General features: G+C 43.7%; 1 protein-coding gene across 8 annotated transcripts in view; it reads left to right on the top strand.

Moving 5' to 3' along the window:
* HECW1 (HECT, C2 and WW domain containing E3 ubiquitin protein ligase 1) overlaps nt 1–19,439 on the top strand; it is a 317,934-nt gene that overhangs the window by 229,596 nt on the left and 68,899 nt on the right. For 6 of the 8 annotated variants that reach the window (XM_064169530.1, XM_064169529.1, XM_064169533.1 and 3 more), the window contains 4 exons: nt 2,350–2,451; nt 8,188–8,338; nt 15,812–15,942; nt 18,900–19,021. In XM_064169530.1, coding sequence (XP_064025600.1) covers nt 2,350–2,451; nt 8,188–8,338; nt 15,812–15,942; nt 18,900–19,021 — 506 coding nt within the window. The remainder of the gene's footprint in view (nt 1–2,349; nt 2,452–8,187; nt 8,339–15,811; nt 15,943–18,899; nt 19,022–19,439) is intronic. The other 2 variants (XM_064169535.1, XM_064169534.1) reach the window with 1 other exon arrangement.

Here is a 19,439-nt window from a genome sequence, read left to right as displayed (position 1 = left end):
TCCTCCATTCCCACTTTACATACCCAGACCTTCTACTGCCACAGACCCTACTCCAGCAGAAAGTTCTAAGTGTGGTCTTACACACAGGGCTATAAAGACTTTGTGAACAGCTGGGCCTAGACAGTTACTCTGTGGAGCAGAATCTAGCCCAAAGAATTACATTCTGAGAGGGACACCTTGGTGCAGAAACCCAGGTTCCCTCTTCCAATTGGGACAGCATCCATGTGCAAATATACCTAAGGGAGCATGAGAGTGTGTGTATGTGTGTGAGACCATGCTTACGTGTTGATGGAAGTTTGGAACTGTGTGTACTCTTGAGAGGGAGTGTGGGGGGAGAGGATGCCTTCTGCATATGGATTCAATTCAGGTCCAACATTGTGCCCCTCACACCTGTATATAGGGCACTGCAGTGTTTGTGGTGGCTTGGCTTTGATTAGCTGAGAGTATGTGTGAAGGGCAGCCCAGCTTTTGGCACCCTTGGTGTCACCAAGGGTGCCTCAGTAAGTGTGCACTTGGCTTCGTGACTTGGCAGCTGTTGCAAATACAGTGGATGAGGTCACCTCCATCCCCCCCCGGGTGACTGATACTTCCATGCTCCCGCTGGCTTGGCGTAACTATCTTGACTAGGGGAGAGTCAATTGTGGTGAGGTAAGTAAAGAAACATAGTCGGATGATCTGGTAGTTGCTGCTACAACAGCTGTAGTAACAGCACCACGTTTAAGGCTGGACTTTGAGCCCTGAGTAATAGCTTTACATAACTCTGGTGCCTGCTCCAAGCACGCAGCAGATGCAACTGTGAGATACGCCCATGCACAGGGAGGGCTGGGGTGGTGTGTTCACGAAAACATTTAGCAGCCCATACGGTGCCATCAGATCACCTAGGAGAGGAAGTATTTTTGTCTAAGTGATTTTTCTCACTTCTGGGTGGGTGGTGTGAGATTTTTTTCAGCCTTATTCAAAATTGGCCTCTGCCTTGGAACCATTGATTGTTTAAAACAAACAACCAACCAAACCTCTTTCGTTGCCAGATGATTTTTTATACATTTGGTAGCTGTATGGTTGGGCTCTTTGCAAAATACTCAGACTGTTAAGATTTTGGAGTTAAAGACAGCTTAACAGGGGGAGCTGGGCTTATCTGGATGGTCTGGGCTTTAATTTTCAAGTGTAATCTTCTACTGATGTTGGAAATGTTAAATCTGGTGGGGTTTTTTCACCCCCCAAGCTGCATCTTTCTGATGCGTGCAGATGTAATATTTGCTCAATCAGATTTGACTTGTAGTTACAGACCCACCTGGAGCTGTAAGTTATAGTGAAAAACTGTTGCTGCACAGTATGAAAATATGTCCATTAGGAGCATAAACAGTCCTGGTTTCTAAGATTCTAAGGAGAGACCAAGAAAGAATCTTAATTCTGGAACCTGTGAAGTTTTAACGTGCAGGTTTCTTGTTCACACAGTCAAGTCTAAGATGTGGAATGCTTTTCCATCCCTGTTACAACTTCTTAGTTTCTTAAAGGATTCTACAAACATTGACTAGATCTTAAGTTCCTTTCCCCATGAGTTTAGATGTTTGCTCAGGTTTCATTTGTTTTATATATGGATTTATAGACATACATGTAATGTCAGTGTTTATACACTTCTTCTGCACTGTCTACTGCATTTCTCTCCTGCTTCTTTCCCTCTTCTGTATCTCAGGTCTTCCTTCTTTATCTTGGATCCTGACTATGTCTCACTATCTTTTGTCCTACTCTTCTACTACCTGTCTCCTACCTATTTTCTGGTCTTTTCCTCATTCTTCCTCCTTCCACTCAAGAGGGACTCTTTGAATTTTGCAGAATACTTGTAGAAGGGCATGACCTCATGCTCTGTGGGGACTGCAAAATCCTGCAATTCCACTCCTCTTACGTAGTCCTTGATCTGTTTGAAAAGCAGAGAAAGATCCAAGGCAACTTTTAGCCTCGTATTCCACTAATGGGAAGAGTTAAAAGTTGGAACCAGGATTTTACATGTTCCTGCCCATTTCTGCAGAAGCTTGTGTTTGGTTGTACATACACAGGTGTTTCTCAGAGATCAAGCCTGATTCTTCTCTCCCTTACACTTGTGTGTCTCTGAGTCCAGAATCTGGCCCCTAACAGTTTAGCCTTGACTCAAACCTGACATCAGAGCCTTGGCAAATTCTTTGGCAAATGAGTTGTTACTAAAACAGTGCCTGAAAGCAGAGATAACCAGAGCTGCCAGTACACCAGGCTAACCTATTGAAAAATAATCACTTGTTTTACAGTAGCACATTATTTGAACCACGTTGTGACCACAGTGAATGACTGTCAATGTCTTGACTATCTTGTCCATAGGTGATTGTCCTTTACTCCATAATTCTCAGCCAGTCAGCCAGCTTCCTTCTCTGAGGCCTGACCACCATCACTACCCAACTATCGATGAGCCTCTTCCACCAAGTAAGCTTTAGTTTTTTTCATTTACTGCATTTCTCAGCTTTTCCTGTTAAGTCAAACAGTGTAGAGGTCAGTATGTCTCTCTAAATAACCCCATCTGTTCTGGACCTACGCTCTGCAGAACCCACGCAAGTTGCCCTTTTGTTTCCCTTATTTGGTTCTGACTTCAAGTGTTGTCATGTTATTTTAGACGAGCTCTGTAACCTCCCTCTGCCTTGGTCCGTTGTCTTCCTTAGCTGCCATGAAGTCAGTGTGTTTAGACTCAGATGAGTGGGTGTCTGTCAGGTGTTCTGGAAGCCCTGCTGTGAAGCTTTCTGCGTGGTGTATCTGCAAAGCACTCTGATTTTTCTGTAATGTTTGTCTCCAGGTTCTCCATAGCCAACGTTTGGGATGGCAGTCCCAGAGGTCTGTCAGTTCTGCTTGCAGGTCCAGCAGGAACCCTTTCAACAGTCAGGATGCTCCTGCGACAGGCACATCCAAATCTGAGCAAAACCAGCAGAAGCTGGGAAAGGCAGCTCACGTGGAGTGGTCTTTGGACTTGATAATCAGCAAATATGATGTTCGTTATGGACTGCAATGGTGTCTGAGGCTGCAGGATAAAAATCAGAGGGTCTTAAGTAGTGTGATCTGATGTGGGCTGATAATGTGGAATTTTTACCACAGAATCAAGTGCTGGAGATGGTTTCACTTCTCTCTAGCCTTGCCCTTATGCATTCCTGGAGGATTGCCCCACTTTTTGCACTGGCATTAAGTGCCCAGCAGAGCGCACTCAATGCCCTGCAACGTGCTGCTGGTCGCCTTCAGCAGATGATAGAACAGCCCAAAATGAGTAGTGCCTCAGGAGGACAACCGCGTGGGTACGCAAAGCTCTCTGTTTTCTTCAGAGCTCAAGAAGGGAACACGCTGATTTGGTGTGTTGGTGCCCTGGACAGAAATAATGCATCCCTTACCAACCATGCTGTCAGTATTCCCTAAGTTGAAAATAGCCCCAGTGCTGGTGTCAGCCACACCACTGACACCAACCCTCCAAACACCTTCAGCCCAGCCAAGTCTTTAACGGTAGAGTCTCACTGTGACTTGCCAGTGAGTGATGAGATGGGAACAATTACCTCTCCTCTTACCTCTACACTTGGTGAATTGGGCACATTCCCCGTTAGATGACCTCATGATAGAACACTGACAAGAGCTCATGTAAAGAAAGCATCCTGTGAATCTGTTCCACGTTCTTCATCACCAGTTTAATGCATATTTTTCTCTTCCTTACAATTATCCCCAAAAGGCAAGCTTAGGAGGAAGTTCTTCGCAGAGAGAGTGATTGGCATTGGAATGGGCTGCCCAGGGAGGTGGTGGAGGCACCGTCCCTGGGGGTCTTCAAGAAAAGCCTGGATGAGGCACTTAGTGCCATGGTCTAGATGAATGGATAGGGCTGGGGGATAGGTTGGCCTGGATGATCTTGGAGGTCTCTTCCAATCTGGTTGATTCTATGATTCTTTCCACCACTGGTTTCCAGGCAGGATTTAAGACAATGAGATGCATGGTTTGATGGTGCAGTCCAGAAGTGTTAGCCCTTTGTAGGATATTATTTTAGCTTTTGCATACAACCTCTTTTTACAATATGAGCTGATGCTGTCACCTTAAATAGGCTGGTCTTAATAGACTATGCTAAATTAAGTTTGGAGACAAAAGCAGTTGAATTTGGGTAATATCAGCTAGGGAACCTGTTTCCAGAAACTCTTCATGAAAATTTAAGGTAATTTCAAAATGAAAAGTGTAGACTTAACCTAGAAATGTTTCATCTTCTGGCATTCAGTGTCACTATCTCAGTGTCTTTAATACCTCTTAATCCTAGATAAGTAGTTCTTCAGTCATGTGAAGGGAAGAAACTGTGTATTTTAAATCTGGGCTGTGTGATCAGACCTGGCTAACTTTTCAAACACAGCATTAGCTTCCATCTGCAAGCAGAGATGAAAATCACTTGCCACTGCTGCAAGCTCATCGTTGACTGAGTTTACTTGGGTCACAGGGAATCTTCTGGGCAGTCTTCTTTCTCTTCTCAGTAGTTTTCTGAATAGCTGTATTTCCCCATAGCTCCACAGCAGTTAATCTCAGAGAGGAAATTTCATTTCAGACAGTTTTATTTGAGAAAGGAAGGTAGGACAGATCTATTATTTATGTAGGAGTGCCATTGTGACAGTCTGAATATTAAGGCCTGAATGAGATTGGCAGAAGAGGTACAGAGTTGTATGGCATCATGATGCCATTAATAGTCACCTCTTATTGTCTGCATGCTTGCTGGTGCTGCTGGAAACCCTACAGAACTGAAACCACCAAAAAGATGTGTGCCCAGTGCAGAGCTGCTCATTGCTGAGGGTATGGCTAAGCTTGGAAAGGGAAAGGCATCATATTTACTTTGCCCACCAGGACTGTGGTCCTGCCAGGAAAAAAAAAGGTGTCTTCTGGGATAAATCAGAGCAGTTCCAAAGGCTGCTGTGAAATAAGACTTGGCTAATGGAGTGGGATGGCTGGAGAGCAGAATCAGTACTGTCCCATTCCCAGCCTGTGCTCCAGCAGACTCTTACTGGGAAGGTTAGATTGAGGTTGGTCTCTGTTGTAGCCACAGTTGTATTTAGCCTGGAAAACTAACAGAAGACCCTGGTGAGGTCTGGCTGCTTCCTAGATCATCTGTGCCCCTGAAGTTGCACAAAGGGACTTGAGCACAGCTCAGAAAGAGAGTTCTGTCTGTCAGTTCACCTGTGAACCCTTTTGTCTCTCTGTGCAGGTATCCATCTGTCTGTCCACAAATCTGGTATTGTGTACCAGCTTCAGTGACTTACAGGTTGTCTTGTGGGAAGGCAGAAAGTGTACCAGCCACCTGTGTACAGCAAAAGTATCAGCACCTGTCACCCTCTGGCAGCCTTCTGGGGTGACCAAGACAAGAGTTATTCAGCTGATAAGAAATGCTGCTGCAAGGAGCAGTAGTGCTGCAGGTTTCTCAAAAGCCATTTGACATACAGCTGGTTTCAGGCTTGCATGTCCATGAAACAATGCATGAAGCAGCACACACAGATGTGGTCTGTGTCTCTACATAAAATCCTCTAATTTTTTTGATTGGAACAGATCTTTAAGATCATTGGGTCCAACTATAACCTAACTTAGTCTGGTGCTTAACTGTGCCCCTCAGCACCTTATTTCTGCTTCTTTTAAACACCTCTGTGGATAGAGATTCAGCCCCCACCGTGGACACTGTTCCAGTGTTTGAAAACCCTTCCAGTGAAGTTTCTTCTAAAGTCTAACCTGAACCTCCCTGGTGCAATTTGAGGCCATTTCCTGTTGTCCTATATCACTTGTTACTAGTGAAAAGAGACCAACAGCCACCTCACTCCAACCTCCTTTCACGCAGTTTTTGAGAGCAAGAAGGTCTCCTCATCCTCCCTCAGACTAAACAACTCCATACATACTGCTGTTAGATGTCCAATACATCTCCAGAGACAACCTTCCTGAAGTTGTCCAGTCCACAGGATCCTGACTTGATGTTTTCACTATGATCTCAAACTCTGGACAAGTTTCTTCCTAGCTTAAGAGCTTAGGAACTCAAATTTAATTAGAGAGACAGTGCAGTGCAGCCTCTAGAGCTGATAGTGCACAGGGGTGAATCGTGAGGAACCCTTGCTTTACTGTGTAATTGGGTAGTGTTATTCTTACTCAGTGTTCACCAGCAGGCTTCAGACCAATATGACCAGTTGGTGTCTTCTGTAGGCTGTCTAGAGTGTGGACCTGCAGCATTGCCTCCAAGCTTTTAACTCTCCATCAACCTTTATTATTCTCAGCTTGTTACACGTATATTGCAGTAGTGTGGAACGAGGGCTAGGATTTATCCTTTGCCAGACAGCAGCAAGGAAAATGAAGATCTTGATGTTAAGGTTCAGCATGTCACCTTTGATCTGGCCAAGATTACTTCCTTGAGGATATTGCAGATAATGCATAGCTCCTGAGTTCCCCACCCAGGGTGGTACACTTGTCACCAGCGACTGTGCTCAGCAAGGTTCTCGCCTTTGGCCTGCCTTACCTGTCATTCTGATTTCCTTCAGTGTGCATCTCTTGTGCTTGATGTGCTGCTTTTTTTCCATTGTCTTATCTTTAAGCATTGTTTTAACAAAGCTGGAATCTTGTTCTTGAAGCAGCTTCAAAATCCTTGGGAAACTTGATGTGGTTGGAGGAAGAAAGAGTCATCTCCTTAAAATTATAGGGTGATGTTCACGGAAGAGACAGTGTACCTGTGCTGTGATTATAGGTTTGGTATCTACAAGGACTTGAGGCACTTAGTTTTGAAAGAAGAAATGTATGTGGCTCTTGCTGCTTTGGACTCTTCCAGAAAATTCCTCTAAGGATTCCTAGTGCCCATCTTTTAATGTTTGTGGGGCTAATGGGTCAGAGGCAGCCAGCCATGAACTTCAGACAGCCTACTCCTGGCTGGGGCTAGCCCAGGTATAGGAACTGAATTTAGCCAGGACCAGCATTCCAGTGGTGGGAACTGCTCATGAAGGACAAATTTTCAGATACAGCAGGAGGAGGTACAGCTTCTCTCCTGCTCTTAGAGAGCAGGAGATAAAAATACATGAAGTGTGAAATCCATCTGATCCTGAATTTGATCATAGAAAACCATAGAAGAAGGAGTGGTGTCATCAGGGAGGAGGACTCCATAGTAAGAATATGGCAGTAAGAGGAAGTGTTTGCCCCCAAAGGTAATCACCATATGTGCATTTGTGTGTGAATGTGAGTGAGGTTTGTATATAAACACATGCAGAAGGTATGTGCATATATTTACATGGATATGTCATCAGCTGATGGATCATGTAGAAATATGAAGCTAGGAAGCCTGATTTATATCACTACTCCATACATTCCAACCAATTTGGTATGTGGCTTTGCTAGCTAACTCCTGAATTTCTCCTCTTCCAGACACTTTTGTTTCTCAACATTCCCATTTTCCACAGCCATCCTATACCAAGTAACTTTGAGTTTTCATTCACAGGCCAACATGAACATTAGCAGGAAGCAATAATGACAGAAGGCTCAATACTATACTGCAAACTTTCAATCTAATTCACATTCATGAGAATAAGAGATCTGTGACACTTTGTGCAGAGAGATTGCTAAGCGTACATCCAACCAGGCTGCAATCAGTTTTCAGGGCCACCTTTAATCACTGCAGGGTGTCCTTCAAAGCCACTTTATGAAAAAGAGAGAGCCAAAACATGTTTGTTCTGAAACATAACAAAACATGAGAAACATGAAATTTGCCACATTAGCTCAGCTGTCATCCTTTTCTACTCAGTGTCAGTTTGTGGCTACCCCGAGCTGCAATGCATCCAGCCAACTACTAGCTGTAAAATTATCCAGCCCTTCAAAAACGTGTAGCCACTCTGTCACTTGTGTTTTGTAGTCTATGGCAGTCAGTCCCATAGGCTGCCCATGTGCTGTGTGTGAAATGTTTATGTGTATGCAGGTCTGCATATACATCTCTCTGGATAAGCACATAGTATCTATACACATTGAATGTATACTTTGAGTACACACACGTGATGTGTATTGCACACCTGTAGGCTGTACATGGTGCCTCTGGTGTGTGTATACCCTGTCTGTGGCCACGGATGTCTGTCTGTCTGTATCTCCCACAGTTAAGCTTTCTGGAAGGCATCACACTGACACCATCACCCCTTCCTTTCTTTCCAACCCTAGATTGGGAAGCTCGGATAGACAGCCACGGGAGGGTGTTCTACGTGGATCACGTCAACCGAACCACCACGTGGCAGCGCCCCACAGCTGCGGCAACGCCAGATGGGATCCACAGGTCTGGCTCCATCCAGCAAATGGAGCAGCTGAACCGACGGTGAGTCCTTACAGATCTACTGCCCCAGCAACCTCCTGCCTTTCCCAGTGCACCTCCTCTGCTCCCTAAGGATTCCTCTTTCCTCCTTGTTCAAGTCCAGTGCACATGTTCCTGTCCGCATCACCGATCTCTTCCAACCTGCTGGTGTACGTGCTGAGGGTGTCTGGTACCCAGGTGTGCCCACGTGAGAAGTGCTGTTGAGTGAAAGATCTCATAGAATCACAGAAGGGTTTGAGTTGGAAGGGACTTTAAAGTTCATCTGTTTCCAACCCCCCCAGCCATTGGCAGGGACACCTTCCACTGGACCAGGTTGCTCAAGGTCCCATCCAACCTGTCCTTGAACATCTCCAGAGAGGTCCTTCCTCATACAGACACGACAGAAATATGTGTCCTTATCTAGACTGGGGCAGATCTGTGCCACTGTGCTGGGCAATGAAGTGTCCTGTCTGCTACCTCTTTTTGTTGTTTGGTTTTGGTTTTTGTTCTGACTGCTTTACCTAGGATATGAGACAAAAAATGCTTCCAACAGCAAGAAGAGGCTTTTGGAAAACATTTTTGCAAATTTGAAAAGAGAAATGGCTCTCAAAAGCCCTGTTTGAAATAACTCCCAAAAGACAGAGTCACAGTTGGCAGCCAGTCACTAGTGGTGTTCCCCAAGGATCAGTGCTGGGCCCAGTCCTGTTCAATATCTTTATTGATGACCTGGACGAGGGGATTGAGTCCAGCATCAGTAAGTTTGCAGATGACACCAAGCTAGGAGCAGGTGTTGATCTGTTGGAAAGTAGGAGAGCCCTGCAGAGGGACCTGGACAGGCTGGATGGGTGGGCAGAGGCCAATGGGATGAGATTTAACAAGGCCAAGTGCAGGGTTCTGCACTTTGGCCACAACAACCCCAAGCAGCGCTACAGGCTGGGGACTGAGTGGCTGGAGAGCAGTCAGGAGGAAAGGGACCTGGGGGTACTGATAGATAGTAAGCTGAAGATGAGCCAGCAGTGTGCCCAGGTGGCCAAGAGAGCCAATGGCATCCTGGCCTGCATCAGGAACAGTGTGGCCAGTAGGACAAGGGAGGTTATTCTGCCCCTGTCCTCAGCACTGGTCAGGCCACACCTTGAGTGCTGTGTCCAGTTCTGGGCCCCTCAATTCAAGAAAGATGTTGAGGTGCTGGAACATGTCCAGAGAAGGGCAACAAAGCTGGTGAGGGGTCTGGAGCACAAACCCTATAAGGAGAGGCTGAGGGAGCTGGGCCTGTTTAGCCTGGAGAAGAGGAGGCTCAGGGGTGATCTTATTACTGTCTACAACTACCTGAAGGGGCATTGTAGCCAGGTGGGGGGTGGCCTCTTCTGCCAGGTAACCAGCAATAGAACAAGGGGACACAGTCTCAAGTTGTGCCAGGGTAGGTCTAGGCTGGATGTTAGGAAGAAGTTCTTCCCAGAGAGAGTGATTGGCATTGGAATGGGCTGCCCAGGGAGGTGGTGGAGGCACCGTCCCTGGGGGTCTTCAAGAAAAGCCTGGATGAAGCACTTAGTGCCATGGTCTGGTTGATTGGATAGGGCTGGGTGCTAGGTTGGACTGGATGATCTTGGAGGTCCCTTCCAACCTGGTTGATTCTATGATTCTATGATTTTGCTATTGATCTCTAAGAGTGGTATGCATGGGTCAGCAGTTGGTGCTAGACTGTAGTGGTTTCTGAGCTGACTGTTGTTGAACTAATGTTGCCATATCAGTGCAGCATTTCTGCTCAGGCTAATTAGGCCTGTTGAAAAGTCTGTCTCCTTTTCCAGCGCAGAGCACTGCTCTGCTGTACACATTTCTAGATGGAGACAGATCTGCTTAGTGTTATGTTGAGCCCTGTAAATCTGTCAAGTTCATTCTGAGCTGGCTGAGATATCTTTTAACATGGCAGAAGTTTTCCCTTTGTTTGACTACTCCACACATAGATTTGTTTATCATTTCCTTCTCATGTTTGCTTTTCAGGCTGAATCTAAGAGGAAAGCTGAAAAATAAACAGCTGGTCAACAAGTCTTTCTTTTTTTATTTCAGGAAAGGTTTTTTGGGTAGTTTTAATTCCTCACTTGCTGTAATGATATGGTTTCTAGAAAAAGACAAGCAAAACTGAAATTACATTCTAATTGTAGCATGGGAAAATGCCACCAAAGTTTTTTTATGGTCTTTGTTTCCATGCTAAGAGAAAGATCTGCAGCTGAGAGAAGGATGCAGAGTTTCAAAGTACTCATTTCAGAGTGCAGAATAATTTGGGAGTTACTGTGGTTAAGGAGAGCTAGGCCCTGAATGATAACAACTAGAAAGCTAGTTTAACTTGTGAAGAGCAAAACAGCCTTCTTAAAGTGGTTGTTTTGCAAGTTAAGTCTACACCATCAATGCACTCTGGAAGGATTTCTCTGTTTTTCACCACTGGATAGTATTTCATAACACAGGTTATGTCATACAGAAGTGAAAGAGCCTGCTCCCCTCATTATAGCTTTCCTCACACTGTGTGAAGCTGCCATGTTCATGGTAATACGAACTAAAGAAAGTCACTGTTTAGTGTCAGCTCTTTCAAGGGATTCACATGACGTCTCTGCTGTTAGCATTTGTCTTGGAGAGGGATTTGAACCCTGACAAAGCTCAGACTGTTTGGCTGCCACTTAAGCAAGTTACTTACCATAGAAAGCAGAAAGCTCTGTGGTGGGCATACATCAGGTGTTCTGTGGTTTGGGGTTTGTTTGAAGTTAGTGAGTTCAACAGGACCAAGGGGTAGTGGCTTTAAACTAAAAGAGAGGGAGGCTTACATTAGATTTAAGGAAGACATTTTTTACACTGAGGGTGGTGAAACACTGACACAGGTTGCCCAGAAAGGTGGTAGATGCCCAATCCCTGGAACCATTCAAGGTCAGGTTGGACAGGCCTGCATCAGGAATGGTGTGGTCAGCAGGAGCAGGGAGGTCATTCTGCCCCTGTACTCTGCACTGGTTAGACCTCACCTTGAGTCCTGTGTTCAGTTCTGGGCCCCCCAGTTTAGGAGGGACATTGAGATGCTTGAGCGTGTCCAGAGAAGGGCGACGAGGCTGGGGAGAGGCCTTGAGCACAGCCCTACGAGGAGAGGCTGAGGGAGCTGGGATTGGTTAGCCTGGAGAAGAGGAGGCTCAGGGGAGACCTTATTGCTGTCTACCACTACCTGAGGGGTGGTTGTGGCCAGGAGGAGGTTGCTGTCTTCTCTCAGGTGGCCAGCACCAGAACGAGAGGACACAGCCTCAAGCTATGCCAGGGGAGATTTAGGCTGGAGGTGAGGAGAAAGTTCTTCCCTGAGAGAGTCATTGGACACTGGAATGGGCTGCCCGGGGAGGTGGTGGAGTCGCCGTCCCTGGAGCTGTTCAAGGCAGGATTGGACGTGGCACTTGGTGCCATGGTCTAGCCTTGATCTCTGTGGTAAAGGGTTGGACTTGATGATCTGTGAGGTCTTTTCCAACCTTGGTGATACTGTGATCTACTTAAAGATGTCACTGCCAGCTGTGGTGGGGCTGGGATAGATGACCTCTAAATGTCCCTTCCAACACAAACCATTTTGTACTCTATGATTCTAAGTGCAGCGCATCCAGGAAAGGCAAAAGTTCTTGTATCTGTGGAGCAATTTTCCGTTCTATTCATGCAGGTTAATCATGAAACCAACTGTCTCAGCAGCTGCTGAAGGATAGGCACTCTCCTTCTGACCTCCTTGCTCCAAACTTTTATTCCATGTTTTCTTGTAGACTGCTTAGCTTTCTTGCTTATGACTTGATTATCACTGGTTTGACTTGAGAATCAACATTCTTTGACTCTCTCTGTGTTTAGTATTCCTATACCCCATTACAACATGAGGAGAAGTATGGAGGGGTTTCTACATGGTGTATTTATCCCTACCAGAGTCCCATTAGAGACTAAGCACTTTGCAACTTGTTAAACATGAACTGTCATGGCTTCTGGATAGGGCTGGGTGCTAGGTTGGACTGGATGAGCTTGGAGGTCTCTTCCAACCTGGTTGATTCTATGATTCTTAGGACAGAGGAAAAAAAAGCTGATGGTTCACCACTCTCTGCCAGAGCTCTAATGATTTGAGAAGCTGAATGCTGAGGTCTCCTGATCTTCCCAAATTGGGAACATTTTGCCAAAATTCTAGTAAGAGATTCATACTGAAGCTCTGAGTATTAGTCCAGTGGCAAGTCACTTCTATATTTTCAATGTGGCTGTTATACTATTAATAATTATTACTGTCCTGAAGAAAACTTTGAATATTTAGAATTAGCCAGGTTGGAAAAGACTTCCAAGCTCATCCAGTCCAACCTAGCACCCAGCCCTATCCACTCAACTAAACCATGGTACTGAGTGCTTCATCCAGTCTTTTCTTGAATTTCATGTCCACAGATTTCAGGACTGTGAGGAAAACCACTTCTAATTAATGGTTCAGGCGTTGTTTTAATCACTCACTTGGGAAATACTGTTTTGCTGCATTTCAAACTTCATTGTTTGAAATGTTCTCCTGCAAACACACCTGAGAATCACTTTAAGTGAAGAAACAGCAAACATTGGCCTTGCTGATAGAATTAGCAGCAGCCTGAACTTTTTGCTTTAACCTCAAACAAAATTTGGATTCAAAATCACTTCACAATTTGAAAAACCCTGGTGACTTTTCTTTTTAAACCCATCTACTCACTTTTTGGCTTCCTGGTTTCATTTGTAGAAGGGAATGGAATGGAAAGACCAAAATATTACAAGGAACCTTGGCCATTTCCAGCCCAGCCAAAACCACAAAGCTTTGGAAACTCAGCCTGAAAAAAACAAAACACCATAGCTGTGATTGAGCCTAGTTCTGCTTTTCTTCTGTGCTTCAAGCTTCCCATTAGCTGTGTGAACGATTTGAGGCTACAGGGAATGCAAAACTGGAATCCAGGTGTTGGGCAAACTCCCTTGAGACATCCATACTTCTTATTTTGAAGACATGCCAGCTTTTCACACTGCTACCTGACTTTCTTACTTGTTAGCAGAACAGCTAACAACAATTGTTGTTAAAGCTCTATTGGAAGGATGCTAGCAGCATACATGTAACTAGACTTGGCTTTGCCCTAACTTAAAAGGCAAGAAGCACCATAAATTATAACCCTAATAGTTCAATATGGTATTTCTAAACCTTCATTTCTTTGACAAATCACTTTGAAAGGAGACTGGAATTTCCAGAGGCATTGCACTTTCAATGTTTTCTCCAATTACTTTGGCATTTTCTGGTATTTATATAAGGTTTTATAGTATTGAGCCCCAAAAGAAAAGCGTAGCCTGTTGTTGGCATACAGCTAGTGTTACTCTTCAGGGTTTGCCAGCAGGGATTTTCTACCATCTAATTAAATTGAAGCTTACAAGGTTGGGTTTTTTTTTTAATATACATGCTTATATTCCTTGATTATATGAACTTCTTCCCCTCCTTTTCCATTACATGTGGGTGTTGTAAAACTCCTCCAGTACTGGAATGGAAAGTTCATTCAGTTGCCTGCAGTCAAGTGAATAAAAATGTAGGTCTAAAACAAAGGCTTTAAAACTGCAGTAAATTCAGGTTATTGTGAAACCTGCTATCAGAATTGCCTTGTAAAGGTGGCTGCTTACTTAAACTGTCCAAGTGTACATTAAATGGAGTTTCAAATGGCTTTGGATACTGGAGGGCACATGTAGTGCTGTGAAAATTTAGCATAAATCTACTGAAACTTTAATTATTTTTCTTAATTATCTCCATCCCTTCTGCCCAAGATTGGGTTAGCATGAGCTACTGGAGATGCTATCTCTTAAGAGATGTAAAAGCCAAATTTTAACAGCTTGTCTTTAATGATCTCATGTCACTTTGAGCAACTAACTGATGAGTAATTTCACTTTTGGAATGAAGTATGCATTAACAGAGAGAGAAAAACTAAGTAATATTTGTAAGTCAGAACTTGAAGAAAGAAAAAACAGTCTAAGTCAGAAAAATGAGAGACAAATAATGCTGGGTGAGATTAAATGCAGACAGTAAACACATCCTGGTTTGTGTACATATGGAAATGTAAGACAGAAATAAGGATGCAGAATACTGGTTTGGAGTAAAAGCTAATTAAAATAATTAAGAATACCTATTTATTATCTCTCTTTTATTCTCCCTCTCTCTCTTTTATTCTCCCTCTCTCTCTTTTATTCTCCCTCTCTCTTTTATTCTCCCTCTCTCTCTTTTATTCTCCCTCTCTCTCTTTTATTCTCCCTCTCTCTCTTTTATTCTCCCTCTCTCTCTTTTATTCTCCCTCTCTTTTATTCTCCCTCTCTCTCTTTTATTGTCTCTCTCTCTTTTATTGTCTCTCTCTCTTTTATTCTCTCTCTTTTATTCTCCCTCTCTCTCTTTTATTCTCCCTACACTTTCATTTTCTAACTGTATATGAATTACATATTCAATATGTAGACTTAACTTGACAGCTTGCCAGTAGAACCAAAAAAATCTTGATCTCTAATCTTACTCATCTGTGTGAGTGAACAAGTTAAGCAGAATTTGCTTTGTGCAGTGCCAGGTATATACTTTATTCCTGATCTACTGAACTATTTAAGATTGGGTTCATCACTAAGACCACGATTAGTCCCATGGACATAAAATAATGTGGCAATTAGTTCCATGCTTAACATGGAAATTACATTACAGATTCCTAGATGTATTTGCAGGGTTTTATTCTGGGTTTTTATTTTCTTCTGTTGTTCTTCTCACTATAATTTGATTATTTGTGTGTCATTTTCTCTTCCTTGTGGTCCAGCTAAGTGCCCAATTCCACTGATTTCCAAAAAGGACTTAGCACTTGCATCCTTAGGCTGCTCACTCAGCTCATATGTTACATCTTATTCTTCTTTTCTCTGTGTGTCATATCAGTTAGACTGTAGCTCTCTGAGATCACACTACCCACTAGACTACAGTACATATTGCCTGCCACAGTGGAAGTGCTCCCAGCTGCTGGCCATGCAGTATCATCATAAATTCTTAATAGCCTTTACCTTTAGGGTTGTGCATGTCCATCCAACACTGTAATAATAAGACTGAAGGGTACTGAGCACATCACAGAATTGATCCTTACTTCATGGGTTATGACTAAATGAGAGGCTGAACGATGATCCACCAGTAGACTGAGGTTCCAGACTTCCAGATGTTTTAAAGGGAAGCCTATTTGCAACCTGTAGCCTAAACATCTGTGTAAATTTGACCTTTGAGTATTCTTAGCTTTGCACCCATTGTAGCTATTTGATAGTCAGTGCAAAATGCCATATTTAGAGAGTAACAATTGACTCAGATGTGAATATCTGCATCAGTTGAAGAGTCAAGTGTGCTCTGACTGTTGTGTGCTGAAGATGGAATTACCAGAATCATTCAAACTCAGCTTTAAGGTAAAAAGCCACCAGGGGGCTATCCTGTTCACTAAAGCATGTTGTTCCTTTCCCTGATTGTAGGTACCAAAATATCCAGCGAACCATTGCAACAGAGCGGACTGAAGATGATGCTGTAGTGAACAACAGGGTGGAGAGAGTTCCTGCTGGAGGAGGGAGTGACTCTGAGGCTGAGCCTTCCCAGCCAAACTCAGGTATGGAGGAAGAAACTACTGAGTGGCATCTTCAGTGCCATTCAGTGCTGACCTTCAGTTCTGGGGAAACATGCATTTCCATGGCAGAGTGGAACTTTGTTATACTGGGTTGCAGAAACTAATTAAAAGAACAGAGCTTCAGGCTTGAAACTTTTAGATCCAAAGCTATACACAAAGGACCTCAGTTCTACTAAGACAGGCAAAGCATTTTTACCTTAGTAAAGGGCTGTTGGAAATTAAAATGAAAAAGTCATCTGGTTTTTAATTCACCTTAGTAGCTGCAGAAGTGGCACTGCCTTATTTTTGCTGCAGTGTGGTATTTATCTTGGGGCATTGCAGTTTATTCTTTCTGGACATGGGTTTTGCACTGCCACAGTTGTCTGTATGGTCACACCTGTGGGGGTCCTGACATCAGGTATGAAATACTTGTGCTCTTAAAGCTGCAGTTCTGTGATAGCTATGAGCTAAGTGAGAGCTGCCACTGAAGGAGACACAGCTGTCATTTTGCTCATCAATAACATGTTACAAGACCCCATACCAGAGCACTGACCTAATCTACCTGAAAAATAACCTTGCTGCTTGTGCTTAATGTTTGATTTACTGCCAGGTTAGTCCTGGCTCACTAGATGACAGGGCAAAAATGAGTGTCAATACAGGAAAGAACAGAGTATCTAGGGCAGTTGGGTGGGGTTTGCTCTCTTCTTCCAGGCAACCAGCAATGGAACAAGGGGACACAGTCTCAAGTTGTGCTGGGGGAAGTATAGGCTGGATGTTAGGAGGAAGGTGTTGTCAGAGAGTGATTGGCATTGGAATGGGCTGCCCAGGGAGGTGGTGGAGTCACTGTCCCTGGAGGTATCACACAGTATCACAGTATCATCAGGGTTGGAAGAGACCTCACAGATCATCAAGTCCAACCCTTTACCACAGAGCTCAAGGTGTTCAAGAAAAGACTGGATGAGGCACTTAGTGCCATGGTCTAGATGACTGGATAGGGTTGGGTGCTAGGTTGGACTGGATAATCTTGGAGGTCTCTTCCAACCTGCATGATTCTATGATGTGAGGGCAGGAAACTCTTCATACAAGTCATATGTTCTTCAAACAGTTGTGAAACCATAGCCTCAGTGTCTCAGGTAAGAAACACCGTAAGTCAGACTACTGTTCACTATGTAACTTGTGGACATGGAAAAATAAGTGCTTCAAACCTTGTTTGAGAATTTGCACTGCAGTTCTCTCTTCCTTTTGGTCATTCTCACCTGATTTTGTGTTCTGTGTTGTTTGCTGGAAGTAAATCTGACTTCTTGCCATCTTTTTGCCATCCCTCTGTTAGCAGCATTGGCAAAGGGAAGGAACCAGCACATCTGCTTGAATTTTCTTAGTGTTCCATACTGAAAAAGGGAGAATTACACAGAGAAATAGGAGACTCTTCTTTTAAACAAGTTTAGACAAATACTCCATGTGGCCTTTTTGTTTTCCTGATCCATTAGGTGTTTTAAACTTAAAAATCTCTTCTGATCAAGAATGTTTAATGTTTGATATTCAAAGTTTCGTTGCAATCCTTTGCTTTGCCATTTATGGGAGCCTGTTGCCTATGCTGGGTCTTAGAGGGAGAAGCCAGTCCTCTCTGCTAATAGCTGAAATGGAAATGGGGTACACATGGTATCACTAAACTTGAAATTGTGGGTAATGTTAGTCATTAGTTGTAATCATTTAGTATAATAGCCTAGATAATGAAATAGTAGTTTAATAGGAATTGCTACCACTGAGTAGGTCAGTTTATTATGTAACACTCACTTCTTTTGTTTTGACCACACAGAGCTAATGAATATGATATGTGTCATCTTAAATGATTAGGAAATGGTTTTTGCTATAGATAGTTTAGAAGTAAAAAGTCAATGTTGTAGAAAATGCCAAGAATTAAAAGATCAAGGGTGGTGTAAACCACACTAGGATAAGAAAAGCCCACAGTAAGATCTATTTGCTGTTTGCCTTTTAATTTAAAAGGAAGATATCAGAAGGAACACAATGTAGATGTATAAATCCAGATTCACAGGCAGTAAAAGTAATTTATCCCCAGCAATGGATCCAGTCTGCAGTTTTAAGTAGATAAACTAAGAGGTCTCTAGCGGGAAGAAAAGTGATAATTGATTGGGGGTAAAAAAAGAGAGAGAATCTATCTTTATTCTGTTGGTGACATCTGCATTCAGTTTCCTTGGACTGCAAATCAAAGGTGGGTTGTGTTTGAAAACACCAGGACTGCACACAGGCCACAATTCCGTAGTAGGAAGCATTTTTCTGGTGCCTGTAGATGGTCAAAGACTTCCCACTTCTACAGAGTCACATTCTCAAATGCTGACTTCTGTTCCTGAGTTTCATGGATTTCTACAGATCAAAAGGTATCCCTTTGTGTCTGTGATTTCTTTTCTTTACCATATAAGCTCCCAAAACTGTGGACTTGCCAAAAATTAAACAAGGGGCAATGCTTTGCAGTACCAACATGAATGTGAGTGGCTGAGCAGGGGGCTTCATTAAACCAGTCTTGTTTCTAAATGCTTTTAAGACGGACTGGGAAATCAGATCTCTCAAAAATTGGCAGTGGGGGGAGCCAGTCAGGACCTGGGTGGCAAAAAACCAAATCATCAGCTGGTAAAATCTATTGTGGTCACAATAATATTCAGAAGCAGCAGGGGATGTGTCACAGAGCTTTATAACAAACAGTAGAGAAAAGCATGCAGCTCCTGCCCTGCTGCTGTAAGCCCTGCATCACTAACCATAAGGAAAACATTGACCAGTTTGCCTTCAGGCTTGGCTTTAAAAACACAAAGAAGGTTAGGTACATTGAGCAGGCTGGTGACTTTTGTTGTACTGCCACTATTTCAGCCATTCATTGGAAGTTAATTAGCAGACTGTGCTTTCCACTGCATTGATAAAATTGTGCTGTCTTTTTCACTTCTGTCCAGAGGTTAGGAGGGAAGGTTCCCTTTCTCCTGTGAATTCTCAAAAAATCACCTTGTTGCTGCAGTCTCCAGCTGTGAAGTTCATCACCAATCCCGAGTTCTTCACTGTGCTGCATGCAAACTACGTGAGTAATTCAGATTTGCTCTCTCATGCTATAGGTTTCTGAATCCAGATACTATGCCTCAGGTTTTTGGGGGAGAACGCATCATGAATTTGTGTGGTGTGACTTGCAAATCAGTTGTCCTTCCTGAGCACCAGACCAGGTAGTGGATGGTACAGACAGGCTGCTCCTAGGAGAATTTTGCTGGGTTTCTGCCTCACATGAGGAATTCCCAGGTACAGAAGAGCTCATTAATGGTATCCTTCCACAGTAGGCAGGAGCCGTTGCTTTCAGCTTGGCTGGTGCTGTTGTCTTTTTGCTGCAGGTAGTGAGGTTGTTGCTTTTCATGCCACGTTCCTGAGAAATCTTACTCAGACACTGCCATTGCTGAGGGAAATAGAGGGGAAAAGTGATTAACTCCTGTAGTTTTCACTCCTGAGAC

Source organism: Pogoniulus pusillus, chromosome 32, assembly GCF_015220805.1.
Source record: "Pogoniulus pusillus isolate bPogPus1 chromosome 32, bPogPus1.pri, whole genome shotgun sequence".
NCBI classification, from domain to species: domain Eukaryota; kingdom Metazoa; phylum Chordata; class Aves; order Piciformes; family Lybiidae; genus Pogoniulus; species Pogoniulus pusillus.
Note: the sequence above shows the minus strand (reverse complement) of the source record. Positions and strands in the feature narration are given on the sequence as shown.